At 42.4% G+C, this 27,790-nt stretch overlaps 1 protein-coding gene across 5 annotated transcripts; it reads right to left on the reverse strand.

Annotated features, from left to right (window-relative positions):
* Positions 1 to 426: 426 nt before the first annotated feature.
* On the reverse strand, positions 427 to 27,439 carry LOC127333470 (uncharacterized). Of its 5 annotated transcripts, XM_051359846.2 has the most exons (21): positions 27,025 to 27,435; positions 26,857 to 26,942; positions 24,350 to 24,451; positions 19,383 to 19,489; positions 19,187 to 19,287; positions 18,734 to 18,821; positions 18,301 to 18,389; positions 16,784 to 16,923; positions 16,539 to 16,701; positions 16,206 to 16,341; positions 10,850 to 10,946; positions 10,213 to 10,291; positions 9,148 to 9,207; positions 4,165 to 4,286; positions 3,396 to 3,520; positions 2,865 to 3,086; positions 2,009 to 2,169; positions 1,523 to 1,680; positions 1,333 to 1,415; positions 1,164 to 1,249; positions 427 to 801 (listed from the first exon to the last, which is right to left on the reverse strand). In XM_051359846.2, the coding sequence occupies exons 1-21, from the start codon at positions 27,259 to 27,261 to the stop codon at positions 652 to 654; spliced, it is 2,592 nt and encodes an 863-aa protein (XP_051215806.1). In that variant the 5' UTR covers positions 27,262 to 27,435; the 3' UTR covers positions 427 to 651. The 5 variants fall into 5 exon arrangements, with proteins under 5 accessions (XP_051215806.1, XP_051215807.1, XP_051215808.1 ...); XM_051359847.2 differs by lacking the exon at positions 24,350 to 24,451; XM_051359848.2 differs by lacking the exons at positions 24,350 to 24,451; positions 26,857 to 26,942; positions 27,025 to 27,435 and adding an exon at positions 24,214 to 24,299.
* Positions 27,440 to 27,790: the final 351 nt, after the last annotated feature.

The following is a 27,790-nucleotide window of genomic DNA, read 5'->3' on the forward strand; positions in this document are numbered from 1 at the left end:
CTGGACTTCACTTTTCAGTTCACTCATTTCCGGGCTCTACTGGAGATGCTCTAAGTAGGAGGTTCTGCACGTCCTTCGCCAAACAGAAAGGGGTGCGTGGCATCCCTGCTGTCCAAGTTCGTCAACACACGACACTAAGCACTCAATATTTTTAGACAGTGAAGCCACATGCGGCTTGGCGTTCCTAATTCTATCTCAGTTCATGTGAACATTTTGATTGATCGACAAAACTTAGCAGGCGTTCCTAATTTCTGCAGTGCATACAGTTTTATATGACATAAGAGGTCCTGAGTTCATCTCAAAAGAAAAAAAGAGGTCCTCAGTTAAGACCTAGCTGGCACGATATAAAATATAAAAACTGCAGCCTACTTTTAGTTCACGTCTAGGCCTGCAGTTCTAAATAATAACAAACGCACGAACAAGAGAAGAAAAAAATATTGGAGCAACCTCCTTGCATTGTCCGGAGAAATGTATGCCACCACTAAACAAATTCTGTTTTTCATTTCGTACCCTTTTGTAAAACTGCTATATATATTAAGTTATTGTCATAAAGATATTACAAATACGAAGATGGTACACTCTGACCCAAAGCATGACATGCCTTTTCCATTTCCCCCTCCTCAATAAACAGATTTTCAATTATACACGATCTTACAAATGGAAATGGTACGTTGAGAAAAATGTGGTGAACACTGTCATATCTGCCCAGCTTGGGAAGAGGCTCTTCAGTTCTTTCGTACTATCAACAAGAAACTGGTCTAGTACAGCTACATCGATTCTCAATGGTTCAGAAGAGTTGGCCTGCAATTATTTCAGAAAGATGCTTAGCACTTCGAGTAAATGGATTTCTGTACGCATCGATGGTGAAGAATAATCCTTTTGTCTTGCTATGCCATAACTATTGGGAAATGTTGTTTCACGATAGTCCATTCAATGAGATCAAGAGTGCAGTTAATTAAGTCAGTTAGACAGGTTTAACTAAAATGGAGGGTTGGTCAACAGGTAAAGTCAAGTGGAGGAAGCACCAAGTAATGGCTCAGTTAACCAGGGCATATCGAAGTAGTTAAAATGACCCAGTATGCCAGAATTTATAGATCACGTGATTCAAATACCAAACCAGCAGGGCCTGTCAAGTATTGTCATGGGTTTGGTGACGATCTTACCTCCAACCAGAAAGACCAATTCTCATTACTTTGTCCAGTAAGTCGACAAATATATGATGGTGGTCCACCACTTACAGTTTGAGGAGCTGATGAGGAGCAAAATAAAGTATTAGCCGCTTGATAGCTAAAGAAGATAAAGCAAATGAATGGAGAAAGTAATTATAAGCACCTGGAAGCGTGTTGTCAGCAAAGGACCAATTTGATAATGGTCCAGTAATATTGAGCGATGTGGTCCAAATCTCCGATAATGAACTGAAACACGCATAACAGAAAAAAAAAATGGAAAAGTAACAAGACATCATGGTTTAAATCTTGCTTTTTAGTTTTGCTTTTCGAACCTATGGTAGTAAAATTCTTACCCAAGGGAAAGCTCTAGATGCACCCTTCGAGTCCAATTGTTACTCAGTGTCTTCTGAACAACTAGCCTGGGAAAATGCTGGTAGTGCTTTCTAATCTCTTCAGTCTGTGCAGGAAATTTTAAACTCCCAGAGAACAAGAAAGGGACAGGATATAATGCCTGCAAAATATGACAAACGAAAGAAAATACTAAAGAACAAAGAATGGCAGAAATCTTCGATGCATATCTGTATGGACAATTATCAGCCTCCTATTCTATTCAAAGGTCATTCTATTTTTGATGAGTGATCACCCTGCCTGTTTATCTCAATTTCTCTATAGTAACTAGGGATCTCTACATACAGGTCAAGATATGACCAACAACAAAAGGCACCAAATATCTTTACTACTTTCAGATTTCTCTGGTAACTAGATTGATGTATTAAATGGTACCGGCAAGTATTTGCCTGAATTTTACATTATCTATGTTTTTGAGCAAATTTACTTACCACCCACGAGCTTCTATCGGACCAATATTTTTCTTTCAAGGATAACTCCGAGTTATCTTTTAACCATTTTGCTGCCTCAGGTGCGTTGTTGAAAACAAACTCCAACGAATTAGCATCAACCACAGAGAAACCATAGTTTGACTCCACAATGTTATTAGAATCTGAAAATGTCATTGAACGTGCATTTCATCAAGAAATACAATCATAACTCCTAAGTTCAATATATCTTGGACAGGTCATATATATCCATAAGCTAAGGCAATTCTTCTTCCGTCCATGTTAAAGCACCAAAATGGAGATGTAAAAAATATGGAGGATTGCTACGATCAAATAAAGTACTCCCTCCGATCCAAATTAACTGACTCCACTTTGTCTAGATACGGATGCGGATGTATCTAGTCAACAAGCGCATCTTGATACATCCGTATCTAGACAAAATAGAGTCAATTAGTATGGATCTAGACAAAGTGGAGTCAATTAATTTGGATCGGAGGGAGTATCGAAACAAGCTGAGGGTTTGGTAGTGGATATCATAAACAGGAACCGATATAGAGTTTGCTGTCACTGGCGCTACTGTGACAACAAAAATTTCATGGAAGTTTGAAAAAATAGTTCAGTTATTCAATCACTAGATATTGTTTGAAGTAACTTTATTCCAGTTCTTGATTGAGACTGAGAACACGTTTTCAGTCAGAAGTGTAGCAGCTTCAGCTGAATGTAGTTTTAGTAGCTCGAAATACAGAGATCCTCCTGGAAAAAAAAACTTAACATTCCTTTCCCAATGAATCAGCTAGTACTATACAAATTGTTGATGATTATTTTTCTGCTAATTCCAGCAGCCCATAAAGAAACAAACCTGTAACAAAGGTGTGTTGAAGCACAACTCTTTTTGGTGCTCCAGTGCTGTAAGGAAATAGTTGGGATGAAATAGCCATAGCAACCACTGTAATTTGCAAAAGGCACTGGAGAATGGATGTTTTGGCCAACCAACGGCTAGTAATAGGTATTAATGGGCCAAAACTCCAACCCACCACTAATCCAACCATCGCTGCAACTATAATATCAGGCACAAAATATCCTGCATATGACCAAAATGTGACTAAATATCCCTAAAAAATACTAATTCATCTCTAATTGCTGGAATTAACAACCATGCAGCATAGCAAAAATTACAATATTTTCATGATTTTGATATCAGATAGTCTCCCTTGTATCGAATAAAATCAGTTGGCATGCTGTGTTGCTTTTTTTTTTTTGCGGGGAGGCATGCTGTGTTACTGACATCAATGGAAATATGTTTTTCCACTATTCTCACAAAACTTTGTGAATGACACAGTAACATGAAGAAATGCTAAACTGAAATCAGAAAGAATGATAGTTTACTAACCTAATGGTTTTGGAAGAGATCCCATCATTCCCATCTTCTCAATTGAAAACTGGATAAGAAACCCACCATAGTAAACACAATACAGGAGACATGGGATCATTGGTAACACATATCCAAACAATGACCTGCACAATATTCTAAATATTTTAAACATAAACAGATCTGGAAGCGAATGTAGGGTGATGTTTGGAAGTGGGTTTCTCTCTCGGGCACTATTCCAACCAACGATATAACCAGTACTCCCCCACCAACTCCAAATATAAGTCTTTATGGTATTAATTCGTCTACTCCCTCCATCCCTATAAAAGCTGCTTAACTTTGTCTAGATACGGATCTATGTAGACATATTTGAGTTATAGATATATCCGTGGGAAAAGTTGAGCAGCTTTTTTTGGAATGGAGGGAGTATTACCATATGTTGTTACAGCTTTTACATGTCCCAAAATTATGTACTGCAAATTTACATTTATTGATGAAATCTAGTAATCCAACTTCATGTGGGATGGATACTTTTCCTATGAACCTGACAGCCATTAGATATATTTAACTGCACGGATTGTCCCCGCTTACATTTCAAATTAAAAAGCAGCATTGCTGATGTGCACCTTTTATCGAGTTCTCTTCGGTAAGTTTTAATTTATCGTGTTCTTAGTCAGACATGAACATCAGACATCATGACTTTGTGATAACCAAGGTGCTAGTTACACACAATACATTAACATGTGCATGCAACAAATAAGAAAAAAAAATGATATAAGAGTGTGGATACCTGGGTGATTGCTGCTGGCTCAACAGCTTCCTGCTGATGCTAGAGATAAAACTCCCAAGAAGAAGGGACATGGAAATGAAAAATGTCAGAAAACCTCCACTCAGCCCAGCTAGCATGTAAGCCTGCACGCAAATGATATAGACACAACACAAAACAGGTGTTACCAGAGAAAATAATTTGTCTACAACAATAAAAACAAGTTTGGAACCATATGGAGATTAAACTAAATAAATTCCTCTGTAGACCTAAGACTGTTATCTTACCATTCGTAGTTTCTGTATGTAACAACACAACTTGATTCGACTAATAATAGTATATTGCTGCATAGAAGCCTTCTGGTTTTCAACACGATAGTAGTTCTATATATCAGCTATAAATTTAACATTTACAGGATGCACATGCACGTCCCAGGTTGCCAGCTGAGAACTTTTAAAAAAAAATCAACCCATAAAGAAATGTTGAGAACGTAAATTTGAGTTTTCAGCTCAATCTGGGTCCAAATTACTAGCCCCAAATAAAACTTCCAAGTCTGCTTGGATGGTCGTATTGGCAAGTAAAATAAACACATCTTGTGGAAAATAGCCTTAAAACAAAACACTAATCATGTCCTCCATTTTTTTCTTTTCTGATAGATATTGTGCAGATGGCAAAGGCAGCCGTGTCCAGGCGACAGAAAACTTTAGCAGCCATGTCCACAAGCAAAGGAGCATGGAGCACCACAGCGCCATTGTAACGACCCGAAAAAAAACCTATACAGTAGTGTTTCCTGTTGTTTTTGTTTTTCCACGTCGTTGTGCCATCATCATCATGCATTTTTCACCTACATGCTTTTGTCAAACAAAAAAATATTTTCTCTTTCTCTCCATCTCTTTTTCTGTTTCTTTTTCCTCTCTTTTAATTCCTGCTTTCGGCAAAGTCCAGGTAATTTCGAATTTGTGGGTCAACCTCTTTCTGGCCTTCTGCCTGTTTCTAGCCTGTTCCTTTCTCTGTCGGCGGCCCACTCCAGCCCCGACATCTCATGGCAGCCCTTCTCCCTCACCGGCCCACTTCTCTTTCCTGCCACGTACCCTTTCGTTTGGGTTTTTTTCTCCCTCTCTTTCTCTTCTTCAACGATGATCGGCAATGACAGCTTCACACCACGCCCGTGATCCCATTCCCCACGTGAACCTTCCCTTGCTTTCGCTTTTCTATCGACCACAAAATCTCCAACCACCCCGCCTCCTGACCAACGCTTTCCGTCTTTCTTTCCCCTCCTCCAAGCCGAAAAAGAGGCGAGATCAGAGAGAGCAGCAGACAGAAAAGTTCAGAAGTTCAGTAAACACCGAGAGAAGTTGCCGGAGAAGTTCAGTAAACACAGAGAAGTTCAGTAAACACCGAGAGAAGTCGTCATCGCTCTCGTCGTCGACCCCACCGCGAAACCCAGACAGCGTCACCGCCAGCAGCGAGCCGGCATGTAAGTTGTGGAAACCCCTTTAATCTATAGATAGTTATGTTTAAGTCCTTGCTATGTAGGCAGTTTGAGCCAACAACTTCTCGCTGCTAGCCACTACCCTATGCGCGTCAGTCATCATGCGTCTGTGTGACACCCCACTACGCCATGCTGCCGAAACTTGCCATCTTCAACAAGTAAGAAACCACGCCGCTCCAGCCAACACCTGCCCCAAAAACAATGCCCCGTAAGAGAGAACGGCGCCAGGCATCGCTATCGATCTGAGAGACCCAGATCTAGCGTTCATGGGAGCAGCCTCGGCGAGAAGTCGAGAGCTGCAACAACAATGCCTTGAAAAAGGTAACAATGCAAATATGTCGCCATCTTCTGCCCTGACCGAAGTCAACGCAGTTTTCACCGGCATTTGCGCCTCCGCAAACCCAGAGCCGGCTAGATCACCACCAACCGCAAGATTGGTGGCACCACCATCATCTGGAGCCACTGCCCCGGCTTTTGATCCACACATCATGGAGAGTTGTGGTTTTCCCGAATCTAGTGTCGTCAATGCTAGAGATAGCACCAGCCGCCATGCACCTCCTGCGATGAACCTAGGCTCGGGATCATGTGAGCCATCGCCCTATGCACTGGCACATGGAGCCCATTGCAGAGCCCACTATCCCCGCGATGTCGTCAGAAGTAGCATCCGCAAGGCGCCAGATCCTCGCCGTCCCCTTCACCGGCGGTTCATGGGCTTTCCTGGCAACCGCCTCCAGGGACAAGGGAAAGCGGTAGGAGGTGGCAGGGGAGGAGCAACATGAGGGACTCATCCCAAATCAGAAGGCGTCACGGTAGTATTTTCTTGTATACAAGGATTAGGAGTCAATGACTCAAGCCCAGTTCCTAGGAATTTAAGTACCAACTCGTAGACAAATCAAGCTAACTCTTAATACTTGTTTGTATAGAAGTTAATGATATTAATACTAAAATAAAATAAAAATCATCAACAATTAAAGAAGGCAAGATAACTTTTGTAACACTTTCGTCCAAATTTGATTTCATCCTTTTTATTTCTAGCCAATAATGCACTAGATAACCACATACATGCCTAGGTCTCATAATTTCTACTAGGGCCTGTTTGATTTAAATCGTTGCTAGTGAACGAAGGTCGGCTCTAAAAGAGGTCATAAGGGCGGTGGCACTTGGGAGGCTAGCCCCTACCGATGCCTGGTGCTTGTGGCTCCAGCGGCGCCCCCAAGCTCGGTCGAATCTCTGAGATCGTGCAAAGGCCGGGCAAGGGCCTCCTCAGCTTCACCGTGACCGCGTTCGCCATTCTAGGCATGTCGGCAGGCACGGTGACCGCATTGTTCTCCTTGAACGTGTGTGACCAAAGGATGTGGGAGAAGATGTAATTTGACAATCAACTTCGCAGAGCTGTTCATGGTAACAATCAAGTGTGCGCAGAAGGGAGAAAGACGCGCACCCCCTTAGGGAACTTATACAAAGGCCAGGAAGTCTGCCACGAAGCGGGGACAAGGGTGTGACCAGATCTAGCATGATCTTGCTGATGGGATCGGCGCCTTGAGCCCGGTGGCCCCCGGCAAGGAGCAGGCACCGGAAGACGACACGACAAGCGAGCGGATGTTAGTGTGTGACAGGGAGAACTCCGCCACTGCTAGCTCAACCCCCCCCCCCCCCCCCCCCCCCTCTCTAATCGATGAAAGGGCACGCACGGCGCCTTTCCCAGTGAGAGACCTTAGCTGGCTCGCCTGAATATCTTCTGGCCATCCGAGGACCGTCGGAGAGGCCTTGCAGAGTCAACCGTCAACGTTCATCGGAACGCCCCCGTTGGGGTAAAGAGATGTCGCCGCCAAAGACATTCGGAAGTCCGTTTCAAAGCTTCGGCAAAGGGGTGGAGGAGATTGACAAACTTCTGTGGTGCCGCGCCCCTCCCACTCGACGACGGCAAGGAGTGCCAGGTTGGGCACGCCGGCAAATGTGCCCTCCGTCGGACTCAAGCCCTTTTTCATGTCCCTTGCAATGAGGCCTACCTGCGGGCCAGGGCTGCCTGCCTAGGAAGCAAAAACGGCATGCCTAAGCTGGCTCGCAGAATGGGCGGCCCCGCTGGACTAACATTCCCGCCATGGCTTCCCATGAGGCACCGATAGACGGCTTCCTGATACGATCCATGGCAGGCAACCATGATGTTGCTCCTAGGTCCGTCCCAGAAAAGGTGATGCGGTTGCGCATGGCTCCGCCCCGAAAACCATGATGTTGCGGTATGGTCCGTCCAGGCGGGCGACGAAGCAGTTGTGCACAGGTCCGCCCGGCAACCATAATGTTGTGGCTGTGTCGATCTCGGCAACGGGTATCCCCGAGTATGCCCGGAAGACATGCATATGGGATAATGAATCCAGGTCAGGCCCCGTGTACACCACTATAAGTTGGGGAATTTCTACTTGTTTGCAGCATTCTCTCCCATTTCTATTTGTGGTTTGAGTTTTGATGCGCTGTGAAGGTACATCGAGCGTCAGGCACCCAAGAAAAGCTGACTGACGCATAGAGCGTGAGGTGCAAGCCAAGGTCCGCCTCGATGACATCAGAAACCGCTTCCGCAAACTCAGCACCCAGCCTGAATAGGTTATCCACGGCGCCCGGATGACATCTCCACACCAGCGACACCTAGGGCCAACACCGCAACGGCCTGAACCTGGATAAAAAGACCGTCGTTTCTTTGCGACGCTGTGTTCCCCTGTACGCATCGAGGGCGGTGGAGCACGGATCGCTCTCACGTCCCTTGCCGAACCAAGAAGAGTCCCTAACCTCTTGGAAAGAATCCTTTGATCTTCATCAGTACCATCAAACAAACCTAAATCATGTCAGATTTAAATGGCATGACATCATAATCTAGTGTTTTTCCTATTCCTACATTTTTTGAATTCTACGAATCAAAGAGGCCAAACCAGACAAAGAAATAGTTACCCCAAACTCTGAAAAACCTTTTTGCATGGATCTCATTCCCAGGATAAAATCACCATCCTCGTCGCGGAATCACATCTTATATCACTGTATCAGTTTCCATACATGCCAATCATGAATGCCTAAGACCTAGCATATATTTTCATGGGAACCTAAGCCTCATAACTATCAAAAGGGCCATAGAAAATAATGGAGTCGTTTTTGGTGATGTGTGGATCGAAATATAATGTTAGCTCGTCCGACAGTAGATCACCAACCTGAACTGAACCACATGTTCACTAAACCTGCTCGGTACTGTAGCATTAGGTCACAAGAATAGCTTTTGAACTTGACACTAATGTTCATAAGACAACTCAGATAACATATTAGGTAACAACCATACTCAGGGCCATAAAACGCTCATAATCATCTTCAGAAAATAAAGCTGCAGTCAAGTAACTAAGCAACACTGATGTGTAAATGAAAATGGAAGGTCTTGGCCATAGATTGTGATGAATCATCTTACGATAATAAGACAGAGTTGAGTATTTAAACAACAGTGATGTGTAAATGGAAATGAAAGGTGTTACAGAACTTACCAAAGTTATTAGAGAATAGAGACCAAAAGCACCCCAAAAATGTGATTGCTCCGATAACACCTAGAATATAAAAAAAACAGATTTTTTAATTAAAAGGTACATGTAGCTGTACAGATTCCCTTCCCCAGGCCCAGAATGTGTGGGAGCTTTCAACACTGGCTACGACCTTTTTTATGTAGCTGTACAAATTCTATTAATGAAACAGATTAAGCAGATTTATCAATGTTTTAAGACATTATGTCTGATCCAAACTGATATGCCTCAGAACTAAAACTGCAATTATTCAATGAAGCACAAATTGTCTCAGCATAAATAATACTACATGCCCATTTTACAGGAGAAGAACTAAGACTCCAGAAACAAACTATATGACAGAAGCAATTGACTAATCTCCTGACTGGTGCTTTAAATATAGAAGATAGCACAGCCGATAAAACATTTTTGTTCAATTGATTGGTCAGCAGAAATAGAGGGCATGCAAAGCTGAACTACCATTTTAAATGGACAAAGTACACTTTTCCATATATAGATTTTTGCATGGAAGTTTTCAATCCGAACAGTAAAGTTTGTTTTCTGTTCTTACATTGTTTGATTGTTTATTAACGGCAGGATACGTGGCATCCATGGCACCACCTGAGGGTGAAATGTGGACTGTTTCAATAGTTTGATGTTGCAATTCAGGCGGTTTTTTTAGTTCAGAGTCAAAACGTGAACTTTTGGCAGAGTTTAGTGTTGAAAAGTGACATTTTTTCTCTTAAATATCAATGACTAAGCATGGTTAAAACAGTATGGCTAGGCGATCGCTTAAGTGTGCCCAGATGTTAGACGATAGGCAGAGGCAAAAATAGAAATTTACGCCTTGGTGCTTTTTAAAGCTTGTGACTAATACAATACGAAAACTACGCCTTGGTGCTTTTTAAAGCTTGTGACTAATACAATACAAAAACAATGTGTGTGTTCTTCGCCATGAATGGTAAGCAACCTGATATACAAGTATGCAAAGTGCAAACAAATGAAAGGACAAATGGATAATACCAATTAACATGTTATCAGTAAGAAAAATACCCATATAAACCTTGGCAACAATAAACCGACCAATGATGCGGGGACAAACATAAAAAATGCCGAATAAGGGTGAGCAAACCTGCATGCACAAAATGAAGAACAAATATGAACTTGTAAACTTAGATTAGAAATAATCTGAACTAAATAGAATAAACAGTAAATGTTCACTTGGAAGGAATTTTAAAAAAATAGCAAATACAGAAAAAAAATAGAAATTTAGGACGCATGCTTAAGTTCGAAGGTGGTCAAATAACATTAGTTAAGACACACCAATGCCTAAGGTTTTCAACATGAGACAAGAAAGATTGATGTTGCAATTGCAACAAAAACAGATTGGGTGTATCTCCTTGAGCGTAGTTGAGCAGTGCCATAAAGGAAAGATGTTGCAATACTGAAGAGCATTGAGAGACAAACGACAAGGTACAAGGAAGTAGTCGACCCGAACCACAACACACATGGTCGCCGCCTTACCCTACCTTATACAAGACTAAAATGCATAGCCATGTTTCTAAATAGTACAGAAGGGGATAATAATAATAATAATAATAATAATAATAATAATAATAATAATAATAATAATAATAATCATACTATGAACAGACATCACAGTAAAATACCAGAAAGATCTTATTTTTACCAATTCATTGCATTCTTTGTGAACAACAATCTAAGACCTGCAGCCATAGCAGGAATGATTATTGCAAGGATGACACCAAATGCATGAAGCAACATTCCTGTGAGTACATGTGAGATACAATTACTGTTCGCCATCATGATACAATTCAGAAAGTATAGCACAAAATTCTTACAAACAACCATACAATCTTTTGAACTAAACATGGTAATCCTTTGTCTATTAGATAGGGAACAGGATTAGCTATTTGACAATATTTTGCTCTGAACTAGAATCCTGTACATTCTACAAAACAGTCGTACTATGATTGCAAAAGTTGACCAAGCTAAGGTTCATCCCAAGCCAAAAACAGAGGAATTCATAAATGTTTACAGATGTGGAACTTAACTTTTGGCTCTTGGTCTCGTGTGGCTTCATTGTTGAGTGGTGATTAACGACTCTATCTTGTTAGTAATAATAGTCTCAAAACTACTTTAAAGCATAGTTCTTTGTAAACAAAAAAGGTGCAGTTTAAGAAATTACTCAAAATGCATTTGAATAATTTTCATATACAAAAAATAAATAAATAAATGTGCTTTTGGAAAGCTGCACAGTGCCAAAAAAAAAAGAGCATGGGGCCCATCATTCCCATCTTGCAACACGCTAGGCTGCATTTCTTAGTCTGATACGGGCATGAAGGACGAGGTGAAGCCCAATTTCAAAACTCCACCAAGCTAGGCGATATTTCGTCGAAGTTTGACATGTAGGATGACCTTAGATATGATATGATTAGTCTAAGGTTATGTCACCTATTTATGATAGGGTTTATGTTATTTTATTAGCCAGGTCATGTTGTGGGCCAATTAGGGTTTTTAAGTTGTATGTGTTCGATTTGGGCCTGTCCGAATCGAACTAGGTCAAGCCCATCTAGGCTGGCCGGCCACCCCCTCATATAAGGGCTGGTGCGGCTAGGGTTAGGGCTAGATTAGATAAGAATTGAAGTTTAGTCTAAACAACTTCACGTGTGATCGTGGGTTAGCATCCCCAGGGGACGGCGATGCCGTATATTAGTTTGCAATAAAGATCGTTGCGAGGGTTCTTGTGTTCATTAAGGATTATCAAGTTAGGGTTTCAGGCATATTGTTCATCGTTCATCGATCCGATCAGATGGTGTGTACCGTGATTATGTTGCTATTCGTGGTGGGGATTATACTAGACTTACACATGAGTGGAGATTGGATAGTTCCGTGACGCCAGCAGACTACCAGCTTTGGGAATCACACATGGTCCTTGGGTTTGAAAGATGCTTTGCGCTTGATAGCAATTTTGGTGGAAGTGCTGAACATATGATTGCTTGCCGGCGTACGGATACACTGGTTGCTAGAAGTTGGCGTGAGGAAAGATCTACGAAAGGTATTCCAATTACAACGGTTACTTGGGAGGACTTCAAGCAATTTCTACAAGCTAGATTTTTGGCGAAGTCCACGGAGCTGGACGAGGTGGTGAACACACTAACGTGGAGGAGGTTGTACCATTGAGTAGGATGAATTTACAACTCAAGAAGGTACAAGATGATGCTTGTAAGACAGTTGACAAGGGTCAGCGGTGGAGTTTATTTCAGACTCGGTGCATGATAAAAGACAAGGCTTGCAAGTTGTAGCTATACTAATGGCATAAGCAAAGCGATGGTGGCAGTGTTGGGGTTGTCTACATGGCGTCATTCTGAACCTAAGCATCTGGCATGGTTGAATAGCTGCGGTATGCAAGGTTACTCATAAGGTGTGTGTGCCATTTACAGTTGGTAAGTATGTTGATGAGATAGAGTACGATCTTGCTACTGTCTGGCAACTTGAGCTTGTAGGTGACCTGGCCGTACTTTACCTCAATCTGAAATGGCCCATAGAACTTGTAGGCAAGCTTCGGATACGGTCGATTTGCAATGGACGACTGAGCATATGGCTGGAGCTTGAGATATGCAAATCACCCACTTGGAACTCTCTATCAGTTTGATTCTTGTCGGCATACTGTTTCATACGTCGTTGTGCCTTCTCCAGGTGCTGCTTCAATAAATCCGAGCACGACTGTCTTTCCTGGAGAAAGTCCTTGACGTCAGCATTTGATATTTCTTGCAAATCTGGTAGCAGACCATAGTGTGGCTCCTCTTTTTACAAAGCCTTGAAAGGAAGGCACCAAATGGCTGAATGATACAATGTGTTGTACCAGAATTCGGCAAGAGGCAGCCAACTGTACCATTTCTTGGGAGTATCATGAATTGCACATCGCAAATACATCTCAAGGGATTGATTGACCCTCTCAGTCTGTGCATCCGACTCTGGATGATACGCTGTACTCATGTTGAGCTTTGTATCAAAGAGGGCAAACAAATCTGTCCAGAATTTGCTTGTGAAGACTTTATCTCTGTCCAACACGATGGACACCAGCATACCATGCAGTTTAACAATGGTGTTGAAGACAGCTCTCGCCACCGAAGAAGCAGAGTAAGGATGTTTCAGGGGAATAAACTGGGCGTATTTGGTGAATCTATCAACGATCACAAGGATGAAATCATACCCAGCAGATTTTGGGAGTCCCTCGATGAAATCCATTGAGATTTCCTGCCAGACACCCTTAGGACGTTTCAGCGGTTGCAAGAGCCCAGGTGGTTTGTAATGCTCGTGCTTGGCCAGACGCTTAACTTGTTCATTCTCTGATATGTTGCCAAGGCTCCCGAGTGACCCCCAAGTGCGCTTGCATGAAATGCCTGAATTAACTTGGTTTGGAGTCCCAGATTGGCACCAATCCACATCTTGCCATGTAGTTTGATCAAGCCATGTTGGAATGCATATCCCTCAGAATTTGTGCCAGTCACAGCTAACTCCATCAGTAATGTCTGAGCTTTAGAATCGACAGCATATGAGTTGACAACTTCTTGCAACCATAGTGGAACTCCAGCTGAGACTGCATGTAGTGAAAACACATGTCCCACCCTACACAGAGCATCTGCTACCTTGTTATCCTCCCCCTTTTTGTACTGAAAGGTGAAGTTCAGTCCCACCAATCTGGTCATTGCCTTCTTCTGCAGGTCAGTTGTTAGCACCTGATCTTGTAAATGACACAAGCTCTTGTGATCCGTCTTGATGACAAATGGCCCCTGGACAAATAGCATCGCCACCTGTTAACTGCCATCATGATGGCCAGAAATTCTTTCTCACAAATAGATAGTTTTCTATTGTTCACACTCAGTGCTTTGCTATAGTATGCAATTGGATGACCTTCTTGTAAAAGCACTGCACCAATTCCTGTTGCACACGCGTCCATCTCAACGCAAAAGGGTTTATCAAAATCTGGAATTGCGAGGACAGGAGTGTGGCTCATTGCTTCTTTCAATTGTTGAAAGGCTGACTGAGCCTCGGCAGCCCAGAGAAACCCTTGCTTCTGAAGTAACAAGGTCAAAAGTTTTGCTAATATGCCATACCCTTTCACAAATTTTCGGTAATAGCCAGTGAGTCCCAAAAGCCCTCTTAGCTCAGTGGTGTTGGTAGGCGTGGGCCATGCTAACATCACCTTTGTTTTCTCCTTGTCTGTGGAAACCCCTTGATTATGTGCCCCAAGTATTCCAATTTGTTTTGAGCAAAGGAACACTTGCTGTACTTGACAAAGAACTGGTGTTGTTGTAGTGTTTGAAACACGACCTTCAGATGTTCTACATGGTCTTCCATGCTCTTGCTGTAGACCAAAATATCATCCATGAAAACCAACAGGAACTTTCTGACATATGGTGCAAATATCAAATTCATGGCGCACTGAAACGTGGCTGGAGCATTCGTAAGCCCAAAAGGCATTAGTCGGAATTGATACTGTCCACTATGTGTCTTGAAAGCAGTCTTAGCTTCATCTGCATCCACCATTCTGATCTGGTGGTAGCCAGCCCTGAGGTCCAGCTTGGAAAACAATTTTGTTCCGGCCAGCTCATCAAGAAGCTCATCCACAACCGGCATAGGAAACTTGCTTTTGACAGTTATCAAGTTTAGCTTTCTATAATCGATACAAAATCACTAGCTCCCATATTTCTTCTTTACCAGTAGCACAGGAGATGCAAAGGGGATCATACTTGCCACAATAATTTCATTTTTCAACATCTCGGCCACTTGCCTTTCTATCTCATTCTTCTGCAAGGGTGAGTACCTATAGGGTCGTGCATTTACTGGTTGGGAGTCAGGCAACAAATTGATCACATGATCCACTGTCCTACGTGGTGGTAGCTTTTGTGGATCTTGGAACACCTCTTGAAACTGGTCCAACACTGCCTGAACGAAGTGGTGGTATGGGTTTTAGGAGCTATGAGGTTTTCAATCAGGCACTTCTTGCAAAGCAAGTGTCGCGCTTGGTGACATCTCCTAAGTCTCTATGTGCCAGAGTTCTCACAGCTCGGTATTGCAAAAATGTAGGTTTTCTAAATGTTGGATGTCCAAAGAATGCTTCGTTCACTTGGAAGAGCATCATGCACGGCAGAGAACTTCTGAAGGAGGGATTTATCTGGAGAAATTGGTGATGGTTCGAGTATTTCTGTATGGGATGACAATTGGATACCTAGAGAAAGTGCCCAAAGGCCATTGGGACAGAAGCCTGGTACCGAAGTGGCTCGAGTGGAAGAACTGCTTCTTCCAAATGGCATTGGTTGGAATGAGGAGAAACTGCGAGAGATCTTTTATGATGCGGACATGGATGACATACTGAAAATTCCCGTGGGTAGAGCCGGAACAGATGACTATATGGCGTGGAATTGTTGAATAAACTCATGCACCATGCACCGGCGTGATGCACATGCATGTGCAGCACTCAAAACACATGGAGTGTGAACGTTGGACATTGCACCACTAGTAACTAGTAGTAAGTCAAGATTTTAGATATGTTGTCAGTACGGCTAGACTTCTTAGACATTGTTCATACTGCTAGCTAGTGCAGCCTGGTACTATAAATACCACACCTTGTATCCCTGATGAAAGCACCAAGTAGCAGCAAATAAGAGAAGAGAAAATTGCCTAGCTCCTTGTGTCACTGGTGAAGAGTTTTCTCCTAGTCTCTAGTGCGTGTGTGTATCATCTAGCCACAGCAATATAGTGGTTTAGAACCAACATTTGGTATCAGAGCATTGAGTCTAGCAATCCACCAAGCCACATGTCTTGTATAAAAGGCTTATATGGGCCTGGGCTACATGGGCCTCACATACAACAATATGTCACTGTGATATTGTGTAAAACATGCACTATACACTGTTGCTAGTTCAATAAAGAAGTACAAGTTGAAAGGTACTTGTTGCAACTTATAGTAGGTAAATAACAATATCATACCATTTTCCAAGTACATTTTAATCACATACCTCTTGCTAAATCCAGAATAGTCTGAAACATTGACATCATGGTAATTTTTGGGATGTTCAGGAACAGTGGTGTAAGAAGGAAAACAGCCACAGGAAGACTGTGAAGAATCAGAGAGACATCACGTGGATAAAATATCTGGATAAAAAGAGTTAAGATGTTAATTTAGCTGCAAGAAATAATGAATGAGATACATGCTTCATTATCCTTAACGATGTACAGCGTATATGGTAGCTACAATTTTCAATGTAGAGAAAGTGAGAAAGGGAACTTGTTCATAAGATAACACCATAATATTGTTATGCTGCCAATTAGCAACCATACAGTCAACATACCATGAACCAAGTCATGTAATCAAAGAAGATAGCTCTCGGATTGTTTATTTTGTCATTAACAGCTTTATTGTATCTCTCACTCTCTTTTAGTAGCATGGAAGAATTTGTGAAGGCCTTTATTAGGTTGAATAAATTTTCACCACGCGCTTGAATGCTTCCAGGACTGAAACAGAAAATATAATTATATAATAAAGCATTTCAAATGAAATATTAGAAACTGTATCAGGATAATGGTTAGCACATACATTAGGTTTTCCAGTGTATCATAAGAAGTATGGTAAAAATAACCACCAAGAACAAAGATAATATCAAGTCCTGGGATGTTTGCAATGTCTTCAGCAAATATCCTATAATCTGTATCACCTGGAATTATTCCAAACATATCCTGCATATATGAAGCACAGTCCATTCTGTTACAGAATATATCCGACACATAACCGAATGGTAGGAAATTTTTGTTATAGAAGAGTGTAAATGCTTTTGACCTTATTGAATTAGACCTTATTTCCCGAAAAAACCCAAAGCCCAAACCCATATTACCTGAAGCCCAAAATATCGGGTGCTATATCGGGTGGCAGTGAAATCCCGAGTTTAATTGGGGAACTTCAGGATTTAACCCGCAGTCAATAATTAGAAAGTCCAGTGTTCAGAATAGTCAGCACATCAGCCAAATATAAGAACTTCCACTTCAGGCCCAAGTCCAACAAATTATAGAGCAGTTAGGTCACCGGCTGCTATGTTAAACAACTAACTCACGCAGACATGCGTCAGCATAGCTCCAACTAATCCCATCCCTCACTGCCGCTCATCTCCCTCTCTCTCACCCGATCCCGATCGGGCCACCTCCTTCTCCTCTCTCGCCTCCCATGCACATGCAAGACCCACGACCACGTCAACTCCTGCTCCATCTGCCGCTGCCGCCACCATGTTCTTTGCCACCCTAGCCGGCGGCGACCCCTCCTCGGCTTCCCATCGCAGCCTGTAGCTGCTTACTTCCCATAACAGGACAACGAAAATGGATGATCTTTTTTTAGACTTTTAGTTGTTTGCACTTTATGCGTGGCTCGGAAAAACCCAAATCCTGAACATGAACTGTCAGGCTTAACTTATTCGGGAGAATCTCGGATGTCAGATTGAAGCCTGAATAACTCAAACCAAATTGTTGTGTAAACCCCAACGCCCACCCGGACCTTCCCATATCTATGATGCAGTTGACAGGAACATGTCAATCATACATATGTTTGCCTTACCTATACTTGTCAATGGACAAGTCATCAGATCATTTGTAGAAAATCAAAAAAAAAATCTCAACATTGCTATGCCATTGCACAAGTCAATTGCTTCACAGCAAGGAAATTGAGATGCAGGAGCATCCTGGTTTCTGTTACAACATACATTCTGTTGGTAACACAAACTTTAAGAGAGCAAGCAAAACACAGGTTAATGCCACTTTATAAGCATTCCAGGAAGTTAAGCTTATTTTGTTTGCCACAACCCAGAGCTCTCAACCATGAAGATGGTAATAGTGAACAGTACAGCAAGAATTGTGAAAATATCACTAAACAGACCTTTAAGACCCTATAAGTTGAGATTATAAATGTACCATTGGTTTTCTGGTAAGGTGGAATGCGGTGATGGCATTGCCAGTTCATTTTCATTAGTTGCATACACAACTCGAAGAAAAAGAAGACCAGAAAAGATAAGTACGCCATTTTGGAAGCTTGTAAAGAACGAGAAATCAAGAAAGTTCAGAAACAAGAACCTGAGCAACACTATTTGCCATTGGATACTTTGCGTTCTGAGCATAAATACGAGAAGGCCAAGATCCCGGTCCAGATTGACAAACTAAATCTGGTGAGGCAAAGAAAAATGGCCAGGATGACATTTCATTGTAAAATCAACACATACAAGTCACACATGTTCTTATATAGTAGGTTTATGACTTCTGCACAATAACTAGTACATCAGAAGTGTATTACCAACTAAGTTAATCCACTAAAGCTAATGTGTATTACCAACTAAGTTAATGAAGCATAAACCATAATAACAGGACGGTAAACAATCATTAGATTGGACAATAAATATAATACATGTTTATCACTTCTATAAGGAGGGATCAAAAGGTGAAGCATGTCTCCCGCTCTTGAATTAAAATGAGTTTCAAAAACTAAACGAGAGATAAGTGCGACAAATACCAGCACCGCCACTTCCAGAAGCTTCAATGTTGATGAAAGCACCGATTGTGCTGTTCCATTTGTGTGTCTTTATAAAACCATGTGAACCCTGGTTTAAAAGCATTAAGGATAAGCTAAGTTCCTTGATTGAGTATGCACAGGTCAACATATATGAAAATGACATGAGAATTATTTTACTTCTTTTTATTCTGACTTATTATTTTTACCATTTTCTAACCAATAAGAAATTAATATCTGGAGCAGTCTCATATGTTTCAACCCCGTGAAGGAACAAAAATACAGAGCTTGCTAGAGCCATAAAATTAGCTTAGGCTCGGACGCTGCGACTAAAACAGCACCTTCTGTATGGACGAATTCACATTCCAATCAGCTGAGTCATTGCAAGGCATTTTTGTTGAAGCAACAAAACCACAAAACATCCTTTTCAATTAATGCAGTATGTAAGTCACATACCAGAAGAAAAAGTTCTTCGGCACCATTGAAAAGGAAAATCACTGGCCGAGGAGGCACCCACCCAGACTCAATGATGAGTCGTGATAGCTCAAGCATAGATGCTGGACAGGAAATGTTCCAAACACACATGACGCAACGATAAAAGTTTGTACAATAAGAACCACATTCTTTCAGACAAATGAGAGATTGTACTTACCAACACAGGAACCACAGTCTGCTGCGCCAGGAGATCCAAGTGGACTGTCAAAATGTCCATTCACCAAAAGGGATGGTTCATCCTCTTCTGAAACATTTGATGAAATCCTGTAATTAATTGTTATATCTTAGAAATAATTTTTTTAAATTATTCTTTACGAGAAAACATATAGCCAAAATTAACAAAGGTTGCATTGTCAGTTGGCACTTTGTAATAGCATCTCCATCAGGGCCCTAAACACAGCCCCTATAATGTTTTAAGGGCTGGGGGCAAAAACACTCTCCAGAAAGGCCCTTAAAATAGGGAGGCCCCTAACTCCAGCCCCTTCTCCTTTGGGTGGATTAGGGTCCTCCCTATACGGTTGTCCATTCCTTACTCTCATTCTCTCCCATCGGCTGCCTCCACCTGCCCCATTCCTTCGCCGAGCACCTACCACCTCCACTGAGCTTCCCGCCGCCTTGTGCCCCCCCTCCCGCTCAGGATCTGGGAGTGCCGACATGCCGTCTGGCGCCGCGCACGCTCCCTACCCTGAGCTCGTCACCGCTGCCTCCGTCCCCAAGATCGCCTTGGAATACTATCTTGCAGGTGGCATCTTACCGTTCTTGGGCTAATTTTGTGAAGCAAATTTCCAACCCACAGGGCAGAAAGAGATGTCATTTTGTAAAGCTAAGGTGTCAGAAAAGATGTTGAGAGAGAATCCGGTGTTTTACAAGCTTGCTTTGCAATGGTGAGAGATCGAGCAAAATGGTGGGACAAAGAGACTTTGATGTACATCATGACAACTTGTATTACTCTGCACAACATGATCATTGAGGATGAGAGAGGCGAGGAAGAGGGCTTTGATTACAAGAATGAGGACAACGAGATGCTGTGAAGGAGGACTATCAGCACCGTGATCCTCTTCTCTTCTCGGAGTTCTTGGCGATATAGGCGGACCAAGAACAAGCAAACGCACGAGCAACTGAGAGAAGATCTTGTTGAGCATTTGCATGCACTTTGGTGGTCAGTAATTTGTGATGAACTATTTGTGATGTTTGTATGACAATTGCTACCATTATTTGCCATTTTCATGTTTATGTTGCTGGAATTTGAATGTGAATTTGAGTTGTGTTAAAAAAAAATTAGGGAAATTTGAGTTGTGTTATTTGGAATTGTGAATTTGAAAATAGTTGAATCCTATGTGTAGAACATTTTGATATATTGTGGTGTCCAATTGTGCATATACATAGAGTACATGTTAAAAAAATTGTGGAAAATAAGAAGGGCTGAAATTTAAGGGCTACTGCTGGAGTTGGACACTGTTTTTAAGGGCTGAGGGATTGCAGCCAGGCCTTAAAAGCAGTTTTGGGGCCCTGATGAAGGGCTACTGCTGGATATGCTCTAACACTAACGAAAGTAGAAGTGGCTCATATGTGTTCAAGGTGACTCAAATCCCACAATGGGACGTTTTAGACAAGTTTGGACAAGAAAACCATGGGCAGCAATACATACAACTGGGTTTCTATTTTTTTGTATGCTACTGACGCTCAATTCGACAACAATATAACAGTTTATCAGGAATAGCTGTTTGGCCTCTTAGAATACTAGCAAGTAGACTATTTATAGTTTTCCAGTATCTACCCCCTGTTAATGAGGACAAAGGAGTTTTTTTGTTGAGATACATCAAAAATAGGGTTAACCATGATCTATTTCCGCCAACTATTACTTCCATTTTATGCCCCCTTGAACCATGCACACAAGCAGAGCTGGAGTCCAGTGCCGGCAATCTCGCTATACACTGACGATGTCATGTTGTTTTGCCACCCCGCATGTGAGGACATCACCGCGGTGAAAGCAACTCTGCACCTGTTTGGTCGCTCCTCCGAGCTAATTGTCAACTACATGAAGAGCTCCCCGATGATTCTGCATAGGGAGCCCCACGAAGCCCAGGAGATTGCTGCTAGCGTCGACTGCCTGATCGTTAACATGCCTATCTCATATCTCGGCATCCCCTTGACGGTTAGGAGAAACACAAGCACAAAAATGCAGCCTGTCGTTGACAGAGTGGCCACTCAGCTGCCAAATTGGAAGGCATGGCTCATGAATAAGGCAGGACACCTGGCGCAGTGCTCAGCGCCATCCCAATCCACCAATTGCTTGTACTTGCAGCCACGAAGAAGCCAGTAAAGCAATTCGAGAAAACCCAGTGGGACTTCCTATGGGCTGGGTGTGCAGACGCCAACGGAGGCAGCTATCATGTCAACTGACGCCATGTTTGCAGACCTACCTCACACGGCGGCCTTGGAGTCCAAGACAGACATCGAGCGCACTGGCATGGCACTTCACCTACGTTGGCTTTGGTTCAGCCGGACCGACCTCAACCATGCCTGGAGCGGCCTCGACTTGCAGTTCACTGCAAACAAGCAGGTGCTATTCTTCGCCTCCTTATTCTGGAACATAAGGACGGGCGGATGGCGAAGTTTTGGGAGGACCGTTGGATCAACGGCTGGCTTCTCTGTCCGTGAAATCGCGCCGCTACTGTATGCCTGCATACCCAAGCGCCAGCGCAAGCTCCGGACAGTTGACGACAGCCTGAAAGCGCACAGCTGGGCACGCAACATCCATGGCATCCACGAAATTGCGAAGTACTTGCTGCTTTGGTGGCAAATCGAGCGCATCGCCACCAGCCGGACACGCTGATTTGGAAGTGGGGCGCTGACGGCAAATACTCCGCACGCTCCACCTCCACCTACCTAGCCACGTTCCAGGGGTTTACGCTCTGCAGGGCTTCGAAACTGATCTGGAAGACTTGGGCGCCGCCGCGTATCAAGTTCTTTCTATGGCTCGCTAATCAGGACAGATGCTACAGAACGACTACAGCGTCGCGGTCTGCAGCACCACCCACTATGCTTGTAATGTGAACAAGAGCCAGAAACAATGCGCCATCTCCTCACAGCCTGCCCCTTCTCCCGCCACATCTGGTATGAGATCCTTGCATGGCTACCAGTGACTTGCCGACCTCCAGACCATGATACCTCGCTCATCGAGTGGTGGATCGATGCTAAACAAGCCACGCCCAAGCCTCTGCGCAAGGGCCTAGCTTCAATGGTGCTCCTGATCCCCTGGCTCATCTGGAAACAGCGTAACGAATGCGTCTTCGATGGAGTGCAGCCGTCCATCTCCAGGCTCATCACACGCATCAAAAAGGAAGCAACGCTATGGGCTAGAGCTGGCGCTGAAGCCCTAAGGGTTTTGCTGCCGATGACCTTCGATGTACACTAATTCGCATTCATGTAAACATGCCATCCCTTGAGGAGGCTGTAACCAAATTCTGAACTCTCCTTCTATGCAATGAAAAGAAACGCAATGTATTTTTACATTTTCTCAAAAAAAAGGACAGTCGGAGTAGTTATAAAAATTTGGAAAAAAAATTGTAAAACCGGAAGAGAGCCAGCCTAGTGAGTTGCTCAGCAATTGACAAATTAAAGGAGTTGGTGATGGTGCCAACGGTACCAACGGTGGTGGATTGTCGTCTATGCGTGCCCCTGAGACTAACCAACTTAATTTTCTGTCCTCTCGCTCCTCCCCCTTCCCAACAACCTGTGACTAATCAGCTCGATCTCAAAAACATTAAAAGAAAGTTCAATCCCAATAACCGGCACCTCCCTTCTCTTTTGTCACTCAAGGCATCATCTCCCTTCATGTACCCTCCCAGTCCAAATGCATCCACCTATTCTCCATGGCACAGGCTTCTCTTGCCTTCCGGGGTGATTTTTGTCTCGTCTTCAAATTTGCAGTATGCTCAAGCTCCCAATTTAGTCTCCTGTGTCCAAAATCAAGTTGGAAGGTTGTGTCGTGGATCTGAGCATGCAGGTAAATAATATTCCGCTCTGAGGTCACAATTACAATTTTTGCTTTGGAGATTGCATGTGTGTATTATCGAGGAATAGGGACTCAAACTGTTTAATACTTGTAGAAATGGATTTATCAGTGAGATATATTGTGTGTTTGCATGACATTAGCCCAAATGAATGTGTTAATTGAGCTTTATATGTACAATTATTTAGATTTTGTTTATTATGAGTTGTACACAAAAGGAACATCACTTAAGCTGTCTTTTCTTTCTCATAAGTTCAATAAAAAATCTCAGTTGCAGTCTTGTAACATGAAAAATACTTCAAACAATAGTAACTCATCACTCAAATGGGTGTGAACTTAATTAATCTTACTAATTTTGAGGTATTCAAAATTGCATCGATCTGTTTTTCTGGTATATCATCTTTACAGCAATATAAAGATATATTTTTTGCTAAAATAGGCGATAAAGATGTGATTTAATGTTCTGAAACTTTGATGATGAAGATAAAGCAGTAATATAGGAAGTAACTTAATCAGTAATATAGGCAGTAACAGTAATAAAAATGGTTTTTTTTGCTAAAATAGGAAGATCATCTTTAAAGTAATATAAAAGATATTTTTTTGCTAAAATAGGTGGTAAACATGTGATGTAATGTTCTGATACTTTGATGATGAAATGGAAAAAGCACTAAATTAGGCAATACTGTAATATAAAAGATATATCAACCTGATCAAGATTGCGACTGAAACTTTGATGATGAAGATGAAGCAAAATCATAGAATGGGGAAAAAGTCATACTCCCTCCGTCCCACGAAACATGTCGAAGGGTTGTCAAAATTTCGATGTATCTATTACTATTTAGTGTCTAGATACATCCAAATTTTAACAAACCTTTGACATATTTTGTGGGACAGAGGGAGTATGATATTATATAGACTACCTCATAACAATATTTTTTGTGGGACGGAGGGAGTATGATATTATATAGACTACCTCATAACAATATTTTTATGATTTCTGTAACCTAGAGTTACTCTGTGGCGCAAAAACATCATGCTGAAAGTTATATAGACTACCTCATAACAATATTTTTTGTGGGACGGAGGGAGTATGATATTATATAGACTACCTCATAACAATATTTTTATGATTTCTGTAACCTAGAGTTACTCTGTGGCGCAAAAACATCATGCTGAAAGAGCCACTAACAAGTGTTTCTTCAACCTCTATTCTGCAAGAGAAAAAAATAGAGTCGATGAATGATTACAAATGGAACTAAAATAAATGAAATCATTCTTTCAGATAAATATATCATGCACCAGATTTCTCTTATTTAAAAAGATTCACAGTAGGGAAAGTGCGGCAATTATATTAGGAGCTGCAACATGAACATGTAAAATTTTGATGCAAGGTATTCCTGTGTGATCAACATACGCTGCTGAAAGCCTTCAGGAAACAAGAGATATAAAGTTAAAACTTGAGCAAGTTTGAAAAGCACAGACCCCTCAGTATTCTTTCCTGGAATAATTTAATCAAGGGTCAAGGTCTTCGCCAGCAGCAGCAAAGCAAGGAGTTTTAGTATAGCAGATAAGATGGCACATCATAATTCAGCATTTTAATCAAGTAATATTGTCATCATTCTAAAACTCACAACATGCATGTGTGACATAACACCGATATACATAGAGTTTTCCCCATCATCTAAAAGTTTACTGGCCCTCAATTATTAGTACTACCCTAGCTCGGTATTATGTGTACTCCCTCCGTTCTGTTTTAATCAACATTTTAGGTCAAATTTGTGATCCATATTAATCTACATTCTAGCTTTTAGTCAACAAGAACACAGAAAACGAAGCGGTCCTGCTCTCTCTACTGGGTGTCATTACATTCAATGTAGCTTCGATTAGTTGTTTACCTATCTAAGTAGTACTAATAAATGCAGTACTAGTTTGTCTGATTTTTCTAGAACGTAGATTAAGATAGAACAGAGGGAGTATGTTAATTAAGAAAATTGTTTATACCCCACTATATAAACTTCCGCCTTAGGTGTTCCCTGCACATCTCTCATTCTCTCTATTCACTTCCCCTTTTATAGAGGCACACGGCAGAACATGGCAAATCACTTACTCCAATCTCCTATTTTCCTGCGCCTCTGAAGTTAGTTGTTTCGAAAGAGGTAATTTTTATGTTATATACAATCCAAGGTGCACATTGCGAAGTAGGTTATAGACTGTTTTATATAAGAACGATCTATTTTAGTGCAATCATTTATGTAGGTTTTAGACTGTTGCTTTATCTATTAGTTCGGAGCAAATTACACAAGTAAATGTTAACATCGGTGTCTCATCAAGCAACAATGTTCAAAATAGGGAAATCATCTACCATGCATGTAAACATATGAATTTCTTTTGCTAAGCAAATTGCGTTACCGTTTATATATAATAAGTTGAAGTTGTAGTCGGCTTTGGCTTCGGAGCAAGTCCCTAGTGGGTACCTCATGGCAACTCAGGTTATTTGCCCTGGTTTATACCAACGGTGGCTCCACTCCTGGGCTCAGTTGAGTTTAACTTTAAGAATACTCAGTCAGCAGAGCTCACAAGCCATCACTAACTCCTGGTCCAGCGAAGCAATGCAGTGCTAGAATGATGGAAGAAGCTGCCGTTGTTCCCAGTGGCGGACCTACAGGGTATGCTGTATATGCCATGGCATACCCCGTGGCCAGCTCGCTTGCTTGTTAGCTCATGTTGCTAGGCTCACTCTAATTTGCTAGGACTACTGACTCATACAGAACTCAGTCGGGTATGCAGGTAGACTAATTGGTAACCTGGTATGCAGCTAGACTAATTGGCTATTCGCAAAAAAAAGGTAGACTAATTGGCTAAACTAATCAAGATTAGTTCTAACAGGTTGTGCGTGCTTTGTTTTTTTCATTAAATTCAGAATTTCAGCTGGTTTGTTTTGGCGATACAACTAACTCGGCCTACGGCTCACTCGAATTCTTGTTCATCTGGAGTTCCAGACGACATCGTCTAGCGGACCGCTAGGAGAGGAACTAGACGCTGCATACCTACCGCCAGGAGCCCGTGGCCACGACAGCACGGCGTAGGCTGCACGATAATCATCCCTCTAGCTGAATGTCGTACTTACATTACTTTTTAACTTAATCTTTCAATTACATGTTATTTATTGCATTTATATAATTTCTATCTAAATAAGGATGCATATAGACATGTTTTAGTTATAGATACATCCATAACTAGAAAAAGTTGAGCAGCTTTTTTTTGGAACCGAGGGAGTACTTGTTTTGTTCCTAAAACATATCCAATGGAGGCACAGACTAAATGAAGTGCAGACATCAGGAACCATAGCAAATCCTAGGAAACCGACACTTTGTCCCTCCAGACAATGATTGATCTCATGTTCTCAATCAATACGTGGTTGAGGAGGCTAGGACACTATGCAAAGCCCACAGACTAACAACCGAGACTACCAAAATCAACTCACTTCCAGGTTAAATATCACCCCAAGTATATTTCACAATCAGAGCAGGCATTCCAACAAACACAACATGGACGATTCAAATCAACACTAACAACATTGAGAAAAGGGAAATAAGAAGGAAGGATTAAGTTTGACCTGTATTCCGCCACAGCATGCGCAGCCAGCCCCTCGAGTTGCACCTTGATGTACTGCGCCGCGACTTCCAACCCCGGACTCCCCTCCTGCAGAAAAAAGAAACTCACATCTCACGACTGACCAAGATGGCCGGGAACTGAGACTACTAACGCAAGGCAGGAGGCAGACCTGGCGGCTAGGGATGTCGGCGGCGAGACGGCGGAGGTGCTGCAGCACGCGCCCCTCGGAGAATTCGCCCGGCGGCGCGTCCGGGCCGAGCGGGGCGACGTGGTGCATGTGGATGACGCGGTAGACTAGGAAGGACATGGCGCCGTAGAGCACGGCCAGGGCGAGCAGCACGCGCGTGTCATCCGTGGCGGCGCCGGCGTCTGAGGCAGTCTGCCGGCGCGACGCGGGTGTTGCCATCGACGGTCAGCCTCGGCGGCGCCGCGGCGGTTGTCGTGACGTCTTCGTCTGGCGTGTACGTACGGGAGTCTGCGAGGGGGCGGCTTGTGAGTTCACGGATTTTCTGTTGTGGATATGAATGTTGTGATTCGGCCCTGGACCTGGGCACCTAGTGGAGTGGGCAAGTGTGGGGGTGGTTTTGAAGTTGGTAGCAGTCTGCGTTTTTATACAGGTCCCGTTTACCTCTTGTGCTGCTTAGGGCATGTACAATGGGGATAATATCAGCCCTTCTCTTACGCTTGCCACGTTAGATTTTTGTTTAGTTGGAGGAGAGAGAATGAAGGAAGAGAAGATTATCTTCCCTTAGCTAAGTGATGATCTCTTATGAAATAAGAGAAGGCAATTTTCTCCATTGTACTATACGACTTATCTTTCCTTAGTCACATAATTTCCTACTAAAAATAATTAATTACCATTTATTGCAAGGAATGATAATAAGAGATAATGCATTGTACTGATTATATTTATCATCCTCTCTAGATGACATGGA

This window comes from Lolium perenne, chromosome 2 (genome assembly GCF_019359855.2).
Source record: "Lolium perenne isolate Kyuss_39 chromosome 2, Kyuss_2.0, whole genome shotgun sequence".
Lineage (NCBI taxonomy): Eukaryota > Viridiplantae > Streptophyta > Magnoliopsida > Poales > Poaceae > Lolium > Lolium perenne.

Bases quoted from the DNA above. Each gene is read 5' to 3' on its own strand.
- LOC127333470 (XM_051359846.2), bottom strand. From the start codon at position 27,261: ATGGCAACACCCGCGTCGCGCCGGCAGACTGCCTCAGACGCCGGCGCC. The intron at 3,087-3,395 runs GTTAGTAAACTA...GGTCATATGCAG, and splicing joins ATCTCTTCCAAAACCATTAG to GATATTTTGTGCCTGATATT. The intron at 1,250-1,332 runs GTGCTTATAATT...GCTCCTCATCAG, and splicing joins TGCTGACAACACGCTTCCAG to CTCCTCAAACTGTAAGTGGT.